The sequence below is a fragment of the Trichosurus vulpecula genome, chromosome 8, assembly GCF_011100635.1.
Source record: "Trichosurus vulpecula isolate mTriVul1 chromosome 8, mTriVul1.pri, whole genome shotgun sequence".
NCBI classification, from domain to species: domain Eukaryota; kingdom Metazoa; phylum Chordata; class Mammalia; order Diprotodontia; family Phalangeridae; genus Trichosurus; species Trichosurus vulpecula.
In genome coordinates, this window is record NC_050580.1 from 142,688,777 (window position 1) to 142,706,440 (window position 17,664).

At 35.9% G+C, this 17,664-nt stretch overlaps 1 protein-coding gene across 2 annotated transcripts in view; it reads right to left on the reverse strand.

The window, feature by feature from the left end:
* The window catches only part of OTUD7A (OTU deubiquitinase 7A), a 453,848-nt gene that overhangs the window by 184,637 nt on the left and 251,547 nt on the right, over positions 1-17,664 (reverse strand). For both annotated transcript variants that reach the window (XM_036734698.1, XM_036734697.1), the window contains one exon: positions 10,894-11,048. In XM_036734698.1, the coding sequence (XP_036590593.1) occupies positions 10,894-11,044 (151 nt within the window). In that variant the 5' untranslated portion in view covers positions 11,045-11,048. The remainder of the gene's footprint in view (positions 1-10,893; positions 11,049-17,664) is intronic.

Genomic DNA, 17,664 nt, shown 5'->3' on the forward strand with positions numbered 1-17,664 from the left:
ATGTTTGATGGCATTTTTTAAACCCAGTGACATTTTCTACTATCAGATTTAATGCTTCACAGCCATGTCTTCTCTATTCTACTGGTTCCTACACGTGAATTACAAAACAATGCGACGTTACCCTAAACAAAATGCAATTTATCAAAGTGAACTATATCTCTTTACCCTACACAAATATCTTCCAACACATTTTGAAGTCAATGATAATGGCATTGAGGTCACATATAAATGATGTTGGCAGATAATGTACCTTTGACTCATACTCATATCTGCTTGATCAAGTAAATGAATCATATGCTTATTTCAAAATGATATTTTTTTTATCTCTGGGGATTTAGTAGAATCTCTATCCAATATATACCTTTATAGCCTCTTTCAGTAACGGGTATATAAGTGAGTTTTCTTGTGCTCACAAATAATTCTAAGAATTTTAAGTGTTAAATTATTAGATCCTAATGTGCGTATCATTAAAGTATGCATGAAATTTCTAGATACTAAATTGCAGAACAAAGGAAATTTCTATCCATCCGAATTGTCTAAAGTATGAAATGTTTCCTAATCTCTCACAAAGAACAAGACTAGACAAGGCAAAAATTGTGATTGAGATAAACATTTCATCAAATTTTATCCTTTTAGATACACTCATCCTAAGTGTAAGTTGGATACCTTATGCCTAGATATTTTTATCTGAATGAAGTATATTTTTAGAAGTAGATCTTTTGAAAGAAATCCCTTAATGACTGAGTAGTGTAGCCAAATATAGACACTTGTAGAAAAATGGTGGGAACTATATAGTAGCAGGTATAAAAATGAAAATTTACAAATTGTCCACAAGCTCCCCGTGCTATTCTATTTCATTCCTTGCCTGCAACTCAAGAAACTTTTGATCAACGTCTCTTGGTCTATTGCCACAGTATTTCATTTGAGAATAAAAAAGTGTTAGCCAGGTAGCCAGATCACAAAATGGAATACTATGATATTCAAATGAGATCACCACAAGTCCAGAGAATTTATATGGCCCTATCTTACTAGAGGAAAATATTTTTTAAATTAGAATTTTTTTGTTCTGTGATATATCAATTTTGTCCACTATCATGTTCCATTCCCAATGTTGCCATGTTAACTGGCCCCACTCTTTATTCTCATTGACTTCTGTCCACAATGACTATCTTAATTTAAGTAAATACCTTCAAGAGCCTATCTCTTCCCTTCCAATAAATCAATCTCTGATTTCTCATTAGACTAAGCCTAAGACTTACAAGGAATAAGGAATGAAATTCACACAATGAGGATCATCATAACATTGACCTATGGAAAATGCCATTTAAATGACTCCAATAACCAATTCATAGGCATTTAGTGATGTTCACTGGAGAAAAATTAATGAGGGAACTAGTATTCACAACTTAATTCTGCCTGTCAAGTAAGTTGGTGATGCAGAAGTGATAGGAATACTGGGATCAAGAGCTCATGCCATTTTAAGAGTTCATATAGCCAAAGGTCAACCTAAACATAGTCGGATTTTAGGAAAAGAGATTTCTAAAAATACGGAGGAAGTATTGATATGATATTAGTTCCAATTACTTGGGATTAGAATTGAAAAGGAATGAGAAGTTTTGAAAAAATAAAATTTGTACCATACAAGCACAAAGTATTTCAAAGAGCAAAAAAGGGGGTTATCTAAGGAAACAAATGTGACTGCACAGATAACTCTCTTGTGAACTCAGTTTATGAAATAACATGTCAAAAAGAATGAAATAGGCCCATTTCACACAGACGAATTAAAAGTATTACATGAACTTGTAAGAATAGTATCAGGAAAAATAAAGTCCTAAATATTCTGAGGCTTGGAAAAATGGCCAGGACTAGAAAAGGTACACTTTAAGCTATGGTTGGAACAAGAAGAATGAGGAAGATATCAATATTTTACTTGGGATAAGATGGTGTAATTTTAGGTTAACTTGACTGTTCAGCTTCTATTTTACTTTCATGTTCTCTATCAAGGAGAAAGACTTTAATACTTTCAAATACATGGGGAAGACCCCACAATTAAGAACAATTTTAGCCTAAAATAGGTAAGATGATAGTGACAAAATACCTAGCTCTCTTGAATGAGATGATTATATTCCAAAAATGAGAAAAATAGGATTACAGAACTACCATCATTAATTTTTGGAAGAATGGAAATGATTCTTGATGACTGTAAATGGCAAAATGTTGCCTCAACTTCTGAAAAGGGGAAAAAAGATTCCAGAAAATATAGACTGCTGTGTAAATCCTCAGAAAATGTTTTAGGAGAGATTATTAAACAGTTGGCTTGCCAAATGCTTGAATACCAGAAACCAATATGGGTTCCCTAAGAAAGAGTCATAATATTCTAACCTTCCTCAATCTATCAATGATTACTAAGGGCTATCCTATAGAGATAATATGTTTTGATTTTAATAAGGCATTTGACAACAACTCTCATAATATCCTCATAAATAAATCAAAAGTCAAGCTCTCTGGAGTTGGGAACTTTTATAGGAAAATGAGAAGATTCAGTTGGAAACATCAGATATGCAGCAGCAAAATTTGTTATTACGTAATTCTCTGGGTTTCTTCTTGGTTCTGATCTCTATACCACTTAAACAAATGGACAAGCCAGGTAGTATTTGCATTGTCATTCTTTCAGGAACACACACGAACATGAGATGCACCCTTTCCCCCAACTCCCACCTCAAATGTCTCTTAAACTGAGGAATGTTGTAGAGAATCAGAGCAAGTTGAAATATAAAGAAGGGAATGCATGACCCACAAAGGCCACCACAGTTACAGTGGCCCCGTTGAACTAATGAGTGCTTCCAACTTTCCCTTATGCTCAAACACTGTTGCTACAGAATAGAATGTCTAATGTTATTCTGTAGCAACAGAGTATGAACACTAGTTTTGCCATCAACCTTATATTTATGGAACTTGCACAATCCTTGAAGGAATCCGGATTCCCAGGTGCTATTTCCTGGAGACACCATCTGCATATTACTCTATCCCCTGCTGAAGCTGTATCAGGGTTCACTGGTTTTTGCTCCAGTCTATATTTAAGAAGTGTTGGATAAATGATAGAATAGTACCATGGATTTGTAGTGGTTTAACAACCCTAAAAGTATTGATTAATAAATTGAAGTCTGAAACTTGAAAGGATAGCTAATACACTACATGACAGAATCAAAATTCAAAAATATCAAGAGATTAAAACAATGCGTTTCGATGAAAAACTTGATAGTGAACAGGTCAAATATAAAGACTAACATTTAATCTTAATGAATCAGATACTAAAAATATTTTGATATATAAGGTCTTTTTATTTCTTAATGAACTCTTTGGGATGTATGTTTAGCAGTAGAATTTCTGAGTCAAAAGTATGGATATTTTAGTTAATTTCTTCAAATAATTCCAAATTTCTTTCCAGAATATTTAGAACAATTCATGGCACCACTAATAGTGCATTAGTATGCCTTTCTTTCCAAACCCTACCAGCATTGGCTATTCACATTTTTTCATCTTTGTTAATTTGCCATTAATAAGGTGATATCTCAGTTATTTTTATTTGAATTTTCTTCTTATTAGTGATCTGAAACATCCTTTCATATGACTGTTAAGTTTGTAATTCTTTGAGAGATGTTTGTTTATGTCCTCTGGCCACTTATTGATTGAGAAACTGCTTTTAGTCATATATACTTATGTTAGTTAGATCTTGGCCATCAAACCTTTATCAGAAATATTTGATATAGATATTTACTAGTCCACTGCTTTCCTTCTGATCCTCATTGCATAGATGTTGTTGTGCAGAAGCTTTTCAAGTACACATAACCAAAATTACCTCTTTTTTTGTAATTACCTCAACTGTTTATTTGGTTAAGAATATATTCCCTAAAAGACTTATACGAACTGATGCTAAGTGAAGTGAACAGAACCAAGAGAACATTGTACACAGTAACAGCATCATTGTGTGATAACTTTGATAGACTTAGTTCTTCTCAGCAATGCAAAGATCTAAGATAACTCCAAAAGACTCATAATGGAAAATGCTATACACATTCAGAAAAAGAACTATGGACGCTGAATGCAGATCAAAGCATACTATTTGTGCGCTCTCTCTCTCTCTCTCTCATTTCTTCTTTCTTGTGGTTTCTCCTATTCATCCTAATTCTTCTTTACAACATGACTAATGTGAAAATATGTTTAATGTGAATGTTTATGTATAGCCTATATCAGATTGCATGCCATCTTGGGGAAAGGGGAGGGAATGAGAGAGAGAAAATTTAGAACTCAAAATCCTATGGAAAAAATGTTGAAAACTAAAAATAAATGAATAATTTTTAAAAATGTATTCCCTAGTTATAATGATGAAAACTGTTGCTCCCTTCCAAAACTTTTTTATCTGTGAACCTTAATATTGAAGCCGTATATTCATTTTGAGTTTATTGCGGCATATGTTATAAAATGCTTATCTGAACCTAATTTCTACATTACTTTCTAGTTTTTCCAATAATTATTGCCAAATAAGTAGTTTTTCTTATATAATTTATGTTTTTGCATTTATTATAGCATGGGTTATTGAGTTCAATTATTCTTACTCTTCCTTGTTTAGTCTATTATTTTTCTTTTTTAAACAATACCAAGAAATTTTAGTGATTACCAGCTTGAGGTCTGGAAGTACTTTTCCTCATCCATGCTGTTTTTCCCCCCTTGATAGTCTATATTTTTTGTTCTTCCAAATAAATTTTATTAGTTTTTCAAGCCCTTCAAAATATCCCCTTGGTAGCTGGATTGTAATAGCACTAAATCTCTAAATTAATTTAGTTTGTCATTTTTACTACATTGGCACAACTCAGATGGAAGCATTCTTTAAAGCTCCAACTCTTTGAGTTTTTTTTATTTATTTAAGAAATATTTTTGTAATTTTTCCTATACAAATGTTATATCCTTTGGTAGATTAACTATCAGATATTTTAGTCATCTTGTAGTTATTTTTGAATGAGATTTCTTTTTCTATTATTCCTTTCTGGATTTTGTTATTACTATATAGAAATGTTGTTGATTTTTTGTGGGCTTATTTTGTAGCTTGTTATTTTACTGAAGCTATTGTTTCAGTTAAATTAAAACTTTAACTTTTTTCGAATTAAAGTATGTGTTCCTTTGACCAGGAGATCCCACTTTTAGTATACTCCAATCAGGTCAGTCTTAAAAAGAAAAGTCATATATAAAGCAAAATACTTACAGCACCACTTTGTGTAGTAGTAAAGAATGGGAAACAAAGTAGGTGCCTATTAGTCAGTGAACAGCTAAACAAGTTGTGGTACATGAATGTAATTGAATGTTACTGTATTGTACAAAACAATGAATATGATAAGTACAAAGAATCACGGGAGACATATGAACTAGTGTAGAAGATGTAAGCAGATCCATCCATCCATATAAATAATGAGTATGACAATGTGAATGGAAAGAAGAACAAAAAGAAAAGTCAAAACTGAATGCTTTGAAATTAAAATGATCAAGTTTAGCCACAAAGAAGAGCTACAAGAATGCACCCCCCGCCCCTTTTTCCAGAGAGAGGGAACAATAGGTGTGGAACACAGAATAGAATATAAGACTTGGCAATGTTTTGGTTAGTTTTTCTAAACTATTTTTCATTTCCTTTGTTTTCTTTTTTTATTGACAAATGGCTCTTTGGGACAAAAGGGGGAGAGGAATATGTTGGGGAAATGTTAGTAGTGTAAGAATAAAGGATTTCAATAAAAATTAATTTAAAACCCAGATGCACAAGCACAGGGTGAGAGGATCAGGTCTAATAGTTCATTAGAAAAAAAACCAACTCAAAAAACTGAATAGTTGAATACAAACTTAATATGAATCAAAGGTGCGATTGCTGCTAAATAAATACTAATGCAATGGTAGGTTGCATTAGGAAGAGCATTATCTGCTGGACTCTACACTCATTGGTTGATGAAACCTGGAGTATTATGTTCAGTTCTAAATAGCATAATTAAAAAAAAGAACCTCAAATGTATCTAAGTGAGGGTGAAAGATGAAAAAAAGGCATGGAAACTATATTACACAAGGCTGGTTGAAGGAACTAGGTATGTTTAGCCTACAGAAAAAAAAGATTTCCTCATAATTCCCAAAGAGTGATACAGCCCTCTGGGGGATTCTGGAGGGGTGAGGTAAGGGGGATGTAGTAGCCTCAGGTGCAATTGGGGGGATCATAGAATAAAAATAAGGGGGCCGTAGAAGCCTAAGGAAAGAAGAGAAGAAAATTTTGAAAAACCATTTGTACATGTTTCATCTGTTGTGTAAGAGAGTTAAAAGCATAGTGATTACATTATTTTCCAAATAAACACACAAAATGCAAGTTATAAGCCATCAGCGGTCAAGTCCACTGACAGGTCTGAACAAGCAAGTGTTGGCAGATGAGCATATCACACATTGTCGGAAAGTCCAACATGCACTGGCAGGAATATGTGTGTGCAATGACATATTGTTTACAACATGATATTATATGGTTACATGACACAATATTGTATCATCAAAACTTCAATGCAGGAAAAACTCCACAAACCTACAATAAATTATTAAATTTAAGATGCATCATTTTTTTTAAAAATATATTTTTTGAAATGATGCAAATTTTAAAAAATGTTAAAGGATTAAAGAAAGTAGATTTCCAGGGGGGTATGGAGTAATTTTTAAAGGGGGAGGGTGGTAGGCCAAAGAAGTTTGGGAACCTCTGATTCAGAGGATAAATAAAAACCAATTAAAATATTTAAAGGAAAGTCAGGTGGAGGAGAAATAAGATCTAGTCCAGGACCAACGAGAAGAAAAAAAGCAATTTTTATAAAAAGCATTTATTAAATGCCTACTATGTGCCAGGCACTGTGCTAGGCAATATACAAACATGTCATTTAATCCTTACAACAACTTGGGATATAGGTGCTATTATGATCTCCACTTTACTTTTGAGGATATTAAGGAGGGAAAGAGGTTAAGGGACTTGCCCAGGGTTACACAGCCAGTAACTACCCAAGGCTAGATATGAACTCAAGTCTTCCTGACTCCAGTCCCAACACTCTATTCACTGGACCTCTCAGCTGCCTCTGTAGAAACAGATCTTAACTGAAGAATTAACCATTTAGAGTCATCCAATTATGAAAGGGGTCATTTTGTGAATTAATGAAGTCTTACATCATGATGGTCAGATCCCTTTCCCATAGGTATGTACTTTGGGAACAAGTCCAGGGAAGAAGCATCTGGTCCCTTGAATCCTGGAGAATTGAAAACACTTCTGAGTCTGTTGGCTTGTCTGTGTGGCTAGAAGAATCTGAGCCTAGTCTGGCCAACTTACTGAAGTCTGCTAATGAGGACTGATTTCCAGTTACCACTAAGACTCACAACTATAATCATATTCTGCTGTATCATCAGTGCCTAGTCAGAACAGGAATAACCAGGTAATATGTCTTACCTTTATATATCTCCCACTGCCTAACTCTAGGACTTTGTTTTATGAATTATCTCTCTCTGGCTTGAATCCTTAATCTTTCCCTTTTGATTGGTCCTTTTTGCTTGGCTTGTAAACATGCTCAAGTCATCTTATCCTAAAAACTACCTCTTGACTCTTTAACCTTAAACACATAACATTTTTTGTACATCTTTTCTTCACTTTCATATTTTATAGTACAATGTAATTATTTATATACATGTGTTATTTCCCCTATGAATTTATAAGGGAGACTGACATGCTCTTTGTTTTGCCCACAATGCACATAGTAGATACTCAGAAAATGTTTATTGGACAAATGAATTTATTCATACATTAGCTATAAGGTGGTAAGGGAAATGTTTGTTTTTCTTGGGTGAACAGTTACTTCCTGGAAACTCAGAAACTCCTAAGCCTATAGATAAGAGCCCTTTAAAAATAAACAATCAATGAAAATCAGGATTTAAAAAAATAGATAAATCTACCTTCTTATCCACAAGAACCCTAACTCGTTTAAATGAAAGTCAGGATTTAGAAAAAGGACAAATTAGAGGATGATCATTCACTTAACAAAAATGTTCACTGGTAGCTTTCTTTAAATAGCTATGAACTGAGGTATGATTAAAATAAAGTTCAATGAATCAAAATTCAAATTACACACAAACTTCTCGGAAATATTTTTTATTGTATAAACTACTCTTCACCTTGAAATTCCAAACAGAGCAGTTAATTAGCAGTGGTTAACCTTGCTTCTGAAGTATTGCATTTATTAACAATACAGCGCGTATTAAAGGTACTATTTATTGCCTTGTTGGTCTCTGACTCCATTTATGAATCTGGTTAATATTCAGTCAATAAAAAATGGTAACAAGGGGTTAACAGGGACTCATCCAAACACACTTTAAGTTGAATGACCGAGTTAAGAGGAACATTTAAAAAGTCCTTTAGTCTCTTCAACAGCCATCATCTCAGGCTTCTACTCCATAATCAAGACACTTCCTTTCTGCCCCCTTAAAATAAACAAGCTAAGAATTCCCCTGAATTCTGTCACTTCAGATACAATGGGGGCTATTTAGAAGGCCATTCAAGGACTAAATCAGGAAAGGTCCATGGCAATGATTTCCCACCTCAAGAGCTTAGCAAAGGGACACAGAGCCTCCACAGGAGGGAAGTGGGAATCAGCAGCGGGCTTTTAACCATTAAATTCCTGGGATTAGCCATATTCTTATTAGTTATCATTTTCCTCATTACCACCCCTTTCCCCCAGGTGCTTTAAGGGGTCCCACCAAGCTCTTTTAGCTTAATGATTTAACTGAGGCATCACAGTTAAACCGAGTAACTATTTCATCCAGCCAAAGGTTTAATTAATTTGAATACTGAATGATCCTTGATTTTAAACCAGGTTCAAAAATTAGGTTCACAGAAACATAAGTTGCTTTTAACCCATATATTATTTTTCTAAATGGGTTTAGGGGTCATTGTGACTCAAAAAACTACAGTCTTTGTAAGTGCCATTTTAATTAAGTAAATCAAAATAGGACAAAAACAATGTCTTCATTTATGCACAACAACATTATATAGCACCTTAAGGTTTGGAAAGAGCTTTCTTCACAAGAAGTCTGTTGACGTGGCGTGGAAGAGAGGAGCCGAGCCTTTTGGACTTGGAGTCAAGAAGACCTTGATTCAAATTTTACCTCAGACATTTACTAGCTGTGTGACCTTAGGCAAATCCATTAAACACTCTTTGCTTCAGTTTCTTTATTTGAAAAAAATGAGCAATTTGGACTTGATAGCCTCTAAGATCCCTTCCCTCTCTAACCCTGTGGTGCTAGGTAGGTGGTATAAGCATCATTGTGCCCATTTTACAGGCAAAGAAAATGGGGCTCTGAGAAGATTAAATGTTATCCAATACCACACAGCCAGTAAATGTCTAAATGCAAGATTCAAAACAGATCATCTGACTCTAAGACTGGTACTTTGCCCATTACACTTCAGATCAATCATTTTCCTTTTTAGTCATGTATTTCTAAATTATAATATGCTATTATACTCCCAACCCTCCAAAGGAAGAAAAAATATTACAAACCAAACAACACACAAGGTACAGAAGTCCATGATAATTTTTAGCCCAAAAAGTCATGGCTATACAAATATCCACACACAAACACCATCAGCAGCCGCATGCTGCCTTCATTTTTTTACATAGCTAATGATATCTGTTCTAAAATAATTCTACAGGCTGAATGTTATCTGCTGCTACTCATGAGTAATTCCTACCAAGTTCTGTGGAAGTTGTGTGGGTGTTTGACAGAAGAATTTGGCCCAAAGTGTTTTTCCAACTTAGAATTAAACTAAAAAGTTAAGGTCACCCATGGAACCATTTTCTTAATTGTTGTGTCATATTTTCGCTCACTGAAAAAAGGCAGTCTAAAATTAATCTGTTTTATCCCCTACTTATTCATGTGGGAGAATTAATAAAAGGCCAAACCTAGCTAGTGGCTTAGGCCCAGTGCTGAATGTCTACAGGGGCCATATCTAAAGTTGTGTTTGTCCTTTGTTTTCGAAGAGGACCATGGCATCAGGGAAATGATGACATGACTTGCAGTTGACTTTGATTTGAGTGAGGGAAGGCCATGCTAGGTTACCAGCCTCACTTTCTCCTCCAGAGCCAACTGGATCCAGTGACCAGATGTTCATCAGGATGGCTGGAAGTGACCCAGGATGCAATGGGAGACCCTGGCCCTTTTAGGCTAAGGCCTTTTAATGAACTCACTTAGAGTGAGGTAATGCCCATTTAGTCAAGGGATGGCCCCTTTAATTAGAAAAAAAGATTTAAAAAATCAAGCTGGAAAGGGAAGACCCTCAGGGTTGCTATTCCAAAGAGAAACCGTTACCATTGGCATTCACTCTAAGGCAGGAGGGCCCAAAATACAGTCATTATTAAGTGGACCTTGGGCAAGGACCTAAACCATAAACCTGGTTCACTCTGAAGCTCACACATTGGACCACAATATCTAAAGTTAAGTTGATGATGATAATGATGTTCACACTTTCTACCACATGTTTATCAAGTACTCTTGCTTAAATGAATTAAAATGACAAAATATTGGCTATTGTTTAGGTAGCACAAATATGTGTTGAACATTTGCCTCTATGGATGAAATCTTCCCATGCATACTCTCTAATAACAATTTTGTCCTTTCAAAAGTGACAGCTATAATGATGTAGTTTAATTGCTGACTTTTTCTCATAAACACTGGATGTTCCAAGTCCTGACTCATCTCTCTACGTTTCACATTCTCTTTTTAAAAAATTGAACGAAAACTCATAGATCCCATCAAGCAACAAACATTTCAGGGAGTGTTAGGCTTACTCACCTTCCAGCAGGTCTCTTGCCAGACCTGGTTCTGCCCCTGTGGACCGAACAAAGTCTGACAGGACTGCGTCCATATCAAGAGTCATGTGATCATGTAGAAGTGCTGCCCAACACTCAGCAGAGGTGGGGTTCAAGAGCAGACTAGAAGCCATCCATCTGTAGGCAAAAAGAAAGAAGGAATCTTACCTATTGATAGCACAATACAGAACTAAAAACAAAACACCAGTGGTGAGTAGTTAACCATTTCTCTTGGACACCATTTTTATGTAGCTGACTTGGTTGACATACACCTTGCTTGACATTTTCAACAGTTAAGACTAACACATGATTACTTTTGTGAATGTTGGATAGTTCCCTTCGCCCATTCAGTAAGAACTTGGCAAGGGTAACTGCCAAATATGACCTGACAGTACCTAACATTTGTGAGCGGCAGTTCATAGAACAATCAAATACTAAAAAACACAAATGGCATTTCACAACCACAGGGGATTCTATAAACCAAGCATTTATGCAAGTGAAGTAGAAATAACTAGTATGTTCTTCTATTTCCCCAAAGTATGCTAGAGCCATCTGCCACTGAAGCACATCCATAACACACACCCATATTTTGCACTATGTGTTTAAATTACATCCCAACACAGATACAGGTTAGTCCCCAGTACATGGGTTTTCTTCCCCAAAATAATAAGTCATTTGCTAGGAACTCTGAAGGTATTTTCAAAAATGATGTTAATGTGATTATTAGTTTCTTAGGTCAGCCAATAAAAGCCTGTTTAACCCATAACATTTTTAAAGTTCATTTCTATATTAATAGTCACAATATTTTTATGGGATGATGCATTCTAATTTCTAATTTTAAACAACAAGAACTCATCTTTCTCCATAATCTCATCCCTCAATGGGATTTGAGACTCCCAACTTCTTTTTCTTTTCAATCTGACAAAGTTATGGGAGTATAGACTTCCCAGCTCCAAGGCTTTACCCTCTGTGGTTTGGGACTGAGACTTCAGCAAGTTCTGGTGGGGGCAGAGAGGAAAGGAGAGAGAAAGGAACTTGGTGGGAGGCAAGTTGTAAGAATAGGCATGATACAGCGGGAAGCTAGAATTCTATTACTAGAAGGTATTCTATTTGTAACCTGGGTGCTTGGCATAGTTCTTTGCACATAGTGAGTGCTTAAGAAATGCTTTTTCATTCATGTATTCATCTATTCATTCATTTGCACACTCAATCATTCATTCAATATAAAATGTGAGTCTCCAAGTAATACTTTCCAGGCCCCAAAGATTCCCGTACTTGTTTCTCTTTCCCTGCTACCACCTACCACTTCTAATCATGGTTTCCCTAACTCCCTAGCCCATTCTAGAAGAGAGAGGGAGAAGAGCCTGTGACTTCTTTAGTAGAAGAAACTCTTACTTTTACAAGTTCACACCTTTTTATGCAACTTATAGTCTTAAGAAGTTGTCTAGTATTTAGAGGTTAAGTCAACTTCTCAGGAAACAGAGCTCATATGTGTCAACGGAAAAGCTTGTGCCCATGTCTTCCTAGTTTCTTGGTTAGTTCTCTATCCAGTATGCCATTCCTTCCTCTCACTATGGTTTAGAATGAGCTAAAATAAAAACCTAAGGGTTGCTGTTAGCAACCAAGGGACAAAATAGGGAATAAAAATTCACCTCCTGTGACTCAGATGTCCCTAATTCCCTTATCTTCCCCCTTATTTAGACTTTAGGGGAAAAGATAAAGTGATAATTGTGGTACTTTATGCACAACAGAGACCTATAAAATTTATTTCAGGAGTTGTTAGAGTTAGACTTCCTAGGATACTTAAGAGATCACTTAATCCAACCTAATTTTAAACAGAAGGAAACCAAGGCTGAGAAAAGTTGAAGTGATTTGTCCAAAATCATTGTTGTTGTTTTTGCTATTCACCTTTTATTCTCAAAGAGAGCCAATGACATCACAAGGATGAAGTCCTGACTTGTACTTCAGTTGGGTATAAGTGAGACAAGAGCTATGCAAAGCCATCAGCCTCACTTTAAACTCCAGATTTGTCAAAGTCCAGTGCCAAGACAAAGGTCAAGTGACTCAGGATGCAGTGGGTGACCACGGCCTCTATAAATTAAGTCTTTCCCAGGTCTCAGTTTGTCTGAGGCCAGGCCCATTTGTAAAAGGTACTAGGTATTGTCATGGGGCTAACTCTATCCCTTTATCTCTGAGGAAAAAAACAAAGCAAAATGACAACCAAAAATACTATAGTATCTAAATTTGATGTATCGTAAATCAACTGCAGCAACCAGTCCTGCACTGGTTTACCTTCTCAATGTATTGTTCATTAGCCAGCTTTTCTTTCTAACAGCCAAAGTCATTTTTCTGAACATTCATGCTGACCATATCACAAAATGTCAGAGATGGAAGGGACTGGGACACTAAGGTCACACAAGTAGAAAGTAGCAGATTAAAGATTCAGATACAAGTACCATGACATGGAGGTCTATGAAATTTTTAGGAGGTAAAGAAGAATCCTCAAATTTAGAAGGGTGGGAACCACCTAACCAGGTCATTGCTGTTAAACTAGGAACCTAAATCTACTGTCCGGAAAATCACCAGCAACTTGGTTTTAAAGAAACTCTTCCAGGTAGACAAAATTAGTGATAGGTTTGATACTCAAAGTAAACCTTGGGTTTGCTTAGTGAACCACATCATTCCCAGATTCTCCAATCAGCCTTGGGGAAATTAGGTTTTATTGAAGAAAATGCTGTGATTGTTGAAGGGCAAGGCAATACAAATGATACTTAAGCCTCACTATAGGCTTTTTGCACCATCAAGTTACATAAAAAAACAGCAAATATACCTGCATGTGTCAATGACTTGTGGCCTGGAAACCATCACCACAATGACCAAAGGAACTTCAGCTTTAGCTGACATGCAAATGTATTCTTGCTTTTTTTTTTAATACAGCTAATGGAAACTTCTATGTCAGCAAGGATGCTATTAAACCCCAAAGAAGGGAAGTATTTAAGTCTGAAAAAATCTTGCATAATTCACATTCTTTCCTTTGCATCATATATAAAGAAACATGTTTGTTGATTCTTTCCTTTACCATACACTTAGTCTGCTGGCACAAAAAAAACCACTTTTAACAAGTTATGTACTGCAATCCTGATCAAAAACCATGAAGCTGGGGCTCTTAGTGAAATCTACTGGAGAATTTCTTTTCATAGTGGTAAAGAACTGAAGAAGAAAGCCATTCTCAGTGCTCCATGGGTTAAACAGGTAATTTAGCCACGAAAATAACTCTTTAATTCAAAGCTCTGTCTAAACATTGTAGATAGTAAAGACATATGGTAAGTCCAAGAAGGCATGACCAGTTAAAGGACTAATTTGTGAACAAACCATGGCCTAAATATGCAAGTAAGTGCTGACTTTAAAGTAGCCTCCTTGGCAGACCAGACACCTAATCTAATGATGCTAATGTTGTTCAGCATATTTCTGGATTTCCTCTTTGGGGATTGTCTTGGAAGCCTGCAGTACCTTTTGGGACACTATCCTCAATAGTACTAAACCTTCATTCTTAAAAGAGGGTTTGACTTCTGGAAAAAGATGAGAGGTTGGGGCTGTTTATTGATCAAGGTTGGTGAATAAATAGGGCAAAACTGTTGCAGTGGGGCAGTTGTTAAAATCAAACTGGTGCACAAATTGGTCTCTGAAGGTAAGTTGAATATTGAATGTTTCAAATAATGGAGGTAATGTGGAAACACACGTATAGATTCACCAGGTAACAATTTTAAAGGAAAATATTCCTGTGGAGGCACAAATTTTTTTAATGTTTTGTTACTGTGATAGTCACATTCTGCATTTCACACTGATCCTAAAAGGGTGTACTTTTCTTGCAAGTTCAGTTTAATTCAATACTGTTGGCAGGTACTGGGAACACAACAGTGACAAATGACATAGATCATCACAATAGATACTTTTAAAAAATTATTTGCTCTGATAAATAATTATAAAGTCTTTCTTCCCAACCATGCCATGTATCATAAGCAGTTGACAGGAAAGAAATTCAAAGACAAGATTAAATTGTTTTTTTTAAAGAATAAATCATGGCAAAGCAAAAAGAAGAGATAGCCTTGGAATTGGGAAGACTGCGATTCATGTCCTCACACATACCAGCTATGTGACAACTTGCAGTTTCACTGGACAGTTGTTCAATGCTCCAGGCAACCCTAAGATTGTAAGTTAAAGAATAGCTGTCAATCGATATTAGTGACAGAAGTTTCCACACCAGAACCAAAAAGCAAAACAAAACAAAGCCTTCCTTTAACCTTGTAGAGGTCATTACTAAAGCTTTTGTTATTTCCTTTGCTAGTAATGCATTTGTAGAATGGGGTGGAGGGCAGGAAGAGGGTGTAGAATGGTTATTCCTCAAAATATTTCATTCCTTAATGCTCTCCAAACTTACCTCAAAGGATTAGGAGTTCATCACCACCACATGGGCAGCCCATTCTCATATTAGAGAGCTCTACATCTTGTACTGAACTGAAATCTGCCTCTCAGCACCACAATTATTTTTTTCATCCCAGAATGGACCATGAAAGAGATAGAAGGCCAACACATAGAAATGGAAGGAGGATGACTTGACTAGCAGATGAGAGCAATGTTGTGGATATAGTTTATCTAGATTGTGAATGAACCATTTATAAAATGCCTACTATGTGCGAAGCATTGTGCTAAGTGCTGAGGACACAAGAGAAAAGTGAGACTGCCTGTGCTATCAAGTAACTCCAATTCTAATGGGAGAGACAACACAAATGGAAGACTTTAGTTGTAAGTCAGATGAAAAGGTCCCATGGTCCTTAGGGGGTGCAGTTGCAAAACTGATGGTAATGTTTCTTTTTTAGTATCATTTCCCTTGGCTGTATCTTTACTCTCTCACAAATGCTTGGAAATTATTTCAGATTCCATTGTGCTATTTGTTAAGTATGAAACAGCAGGAGATTCAGCAGAAGAAAATATTCACTTTAAGGGTTTTACCAACAACACGTCTCTCTGTTATATCAAAATCATTCAAGAGGCTATGAAAGACGCAACAGAAATAGCCATGTTCAAAGAACCTTGTTGATCATAAACATCAACTGGGGCAGAAAACAAGGAGATTTCTGCTCACCAAAGGTATTTCCCAATGAGATGCAAGAGAACTAGCACAAAATCCAAGTTGAATAGGGATACTCCTGATACTCCCATTTGGGGATCACATTGGAATTGTTGCCTCAAATGTTGGGATGCTGCAGAGGCTCCTGTAAGACTCTGCTAGATGACATAGGAGATACATGCTAGGTTTGGAATCAGGAAGACCTAAGTCAAAATCCTGTTTGAGACATTTACTTGCTTTGTCTGATGGTAGGTGAATTCTGTATGCCTCAGTTTCCTTATTTGCAAAATAATTTGACTTGATGGCCTCCAAGCTCCAAGGTCCCTTCCAGCTCTAAATCTATGATACTTTGAAGAGAGCTATAAGCTCTCAAAATGTTTGGCCTGATCATCCACACAGGAAAGATCAAGTGGATAAAAAATGCCTATTTCCCAGATTATGAAATAAGTTCAGATGGACAACTTATAAAGCCTTTCCACAAGTGTATGTTTGTGTGTGTGCGCGTGTGTGTGCGTGTGTGTGTGTGTGTGTGTGTGTGCGCGCGTGCATCTGGGACAGATAGTAAAATGGACAATAACTTGTATCTGATTTTGAACCTGAGGAGAAAAGACCAGTTGCCACTGAAAAGTTATAGAACTCCTCCAAAGATCCTAAGTTTCCATGGAAACAAAGGTCCATCTTTCTCTTACCAACAGTCTATCTATGACAAGATATGGAATACAACTGTCTCCAAATAATCAAAAATGAATATCACACAGAAGATAGTAGAGAGGTACATGTGGGTGTGTGCAGGATGTAAAATATAACTAATAAGGAACTCAGAAAAAGAACTGGACTAAAAGATGTCATCAGAGGAAATATATGATAAGTAGGTCATGTGGCAAGACAAGAGCTAGCAGATGAATAGCCAGTGTTCCAATGGTACCATGTCAACCATGGAAAAATCAAGGAATGCCTCCAGCACATTGGGTAGACTCTGCTCACCTCCCAGGCCCCCAGCTTTATAAGAGGACATAAACAAGAGTCACACAGGATTATGGACATGGGTGGAGGGCAATCAATTTAGCTGGAGGCAACAAATAAATTAATGACATCATAGATCCATTTGAATATTTTTCTAAGACAGCATTCACTTTTTTTTGTCAACCGTGTCACAGTATTGCCTCATCTTGAATTCGGAATCCCTTAAAACTCCTAGACATTGTTTGTGTTGTTAGTTGTCTAGCCTTGCCCCCATTCTATAATTGTGTACTTCATTTTTACTTCAAAGGAATTTACCTTTATTTACCTTAAATATTACATGTTTCAATACAAAAATCTATGTGGCAAATAGCTTCTGAGTAGATCCTTCCAAAGGATTTATTTTTTCAATTCACATTATGTATGCCTTTTGTGTTGATCTTTCACACAGAATTGCTGTTCACTATAACTTCTAAACATCCAGAAATCATTATCCTTCTTCTTAATGATAATAACAAGGATAATAATAGCTAGCATTTATCTAGTGCTTTAGGATTAACAAAGCATTTTCCACATAACAACCCTATGAGAGATAAGTAGTAAAAGTATTCTTATCCTTATTTTATAGTTGATTGAAAAAAAAAACAAGGCTCTAAAAGTGACCCA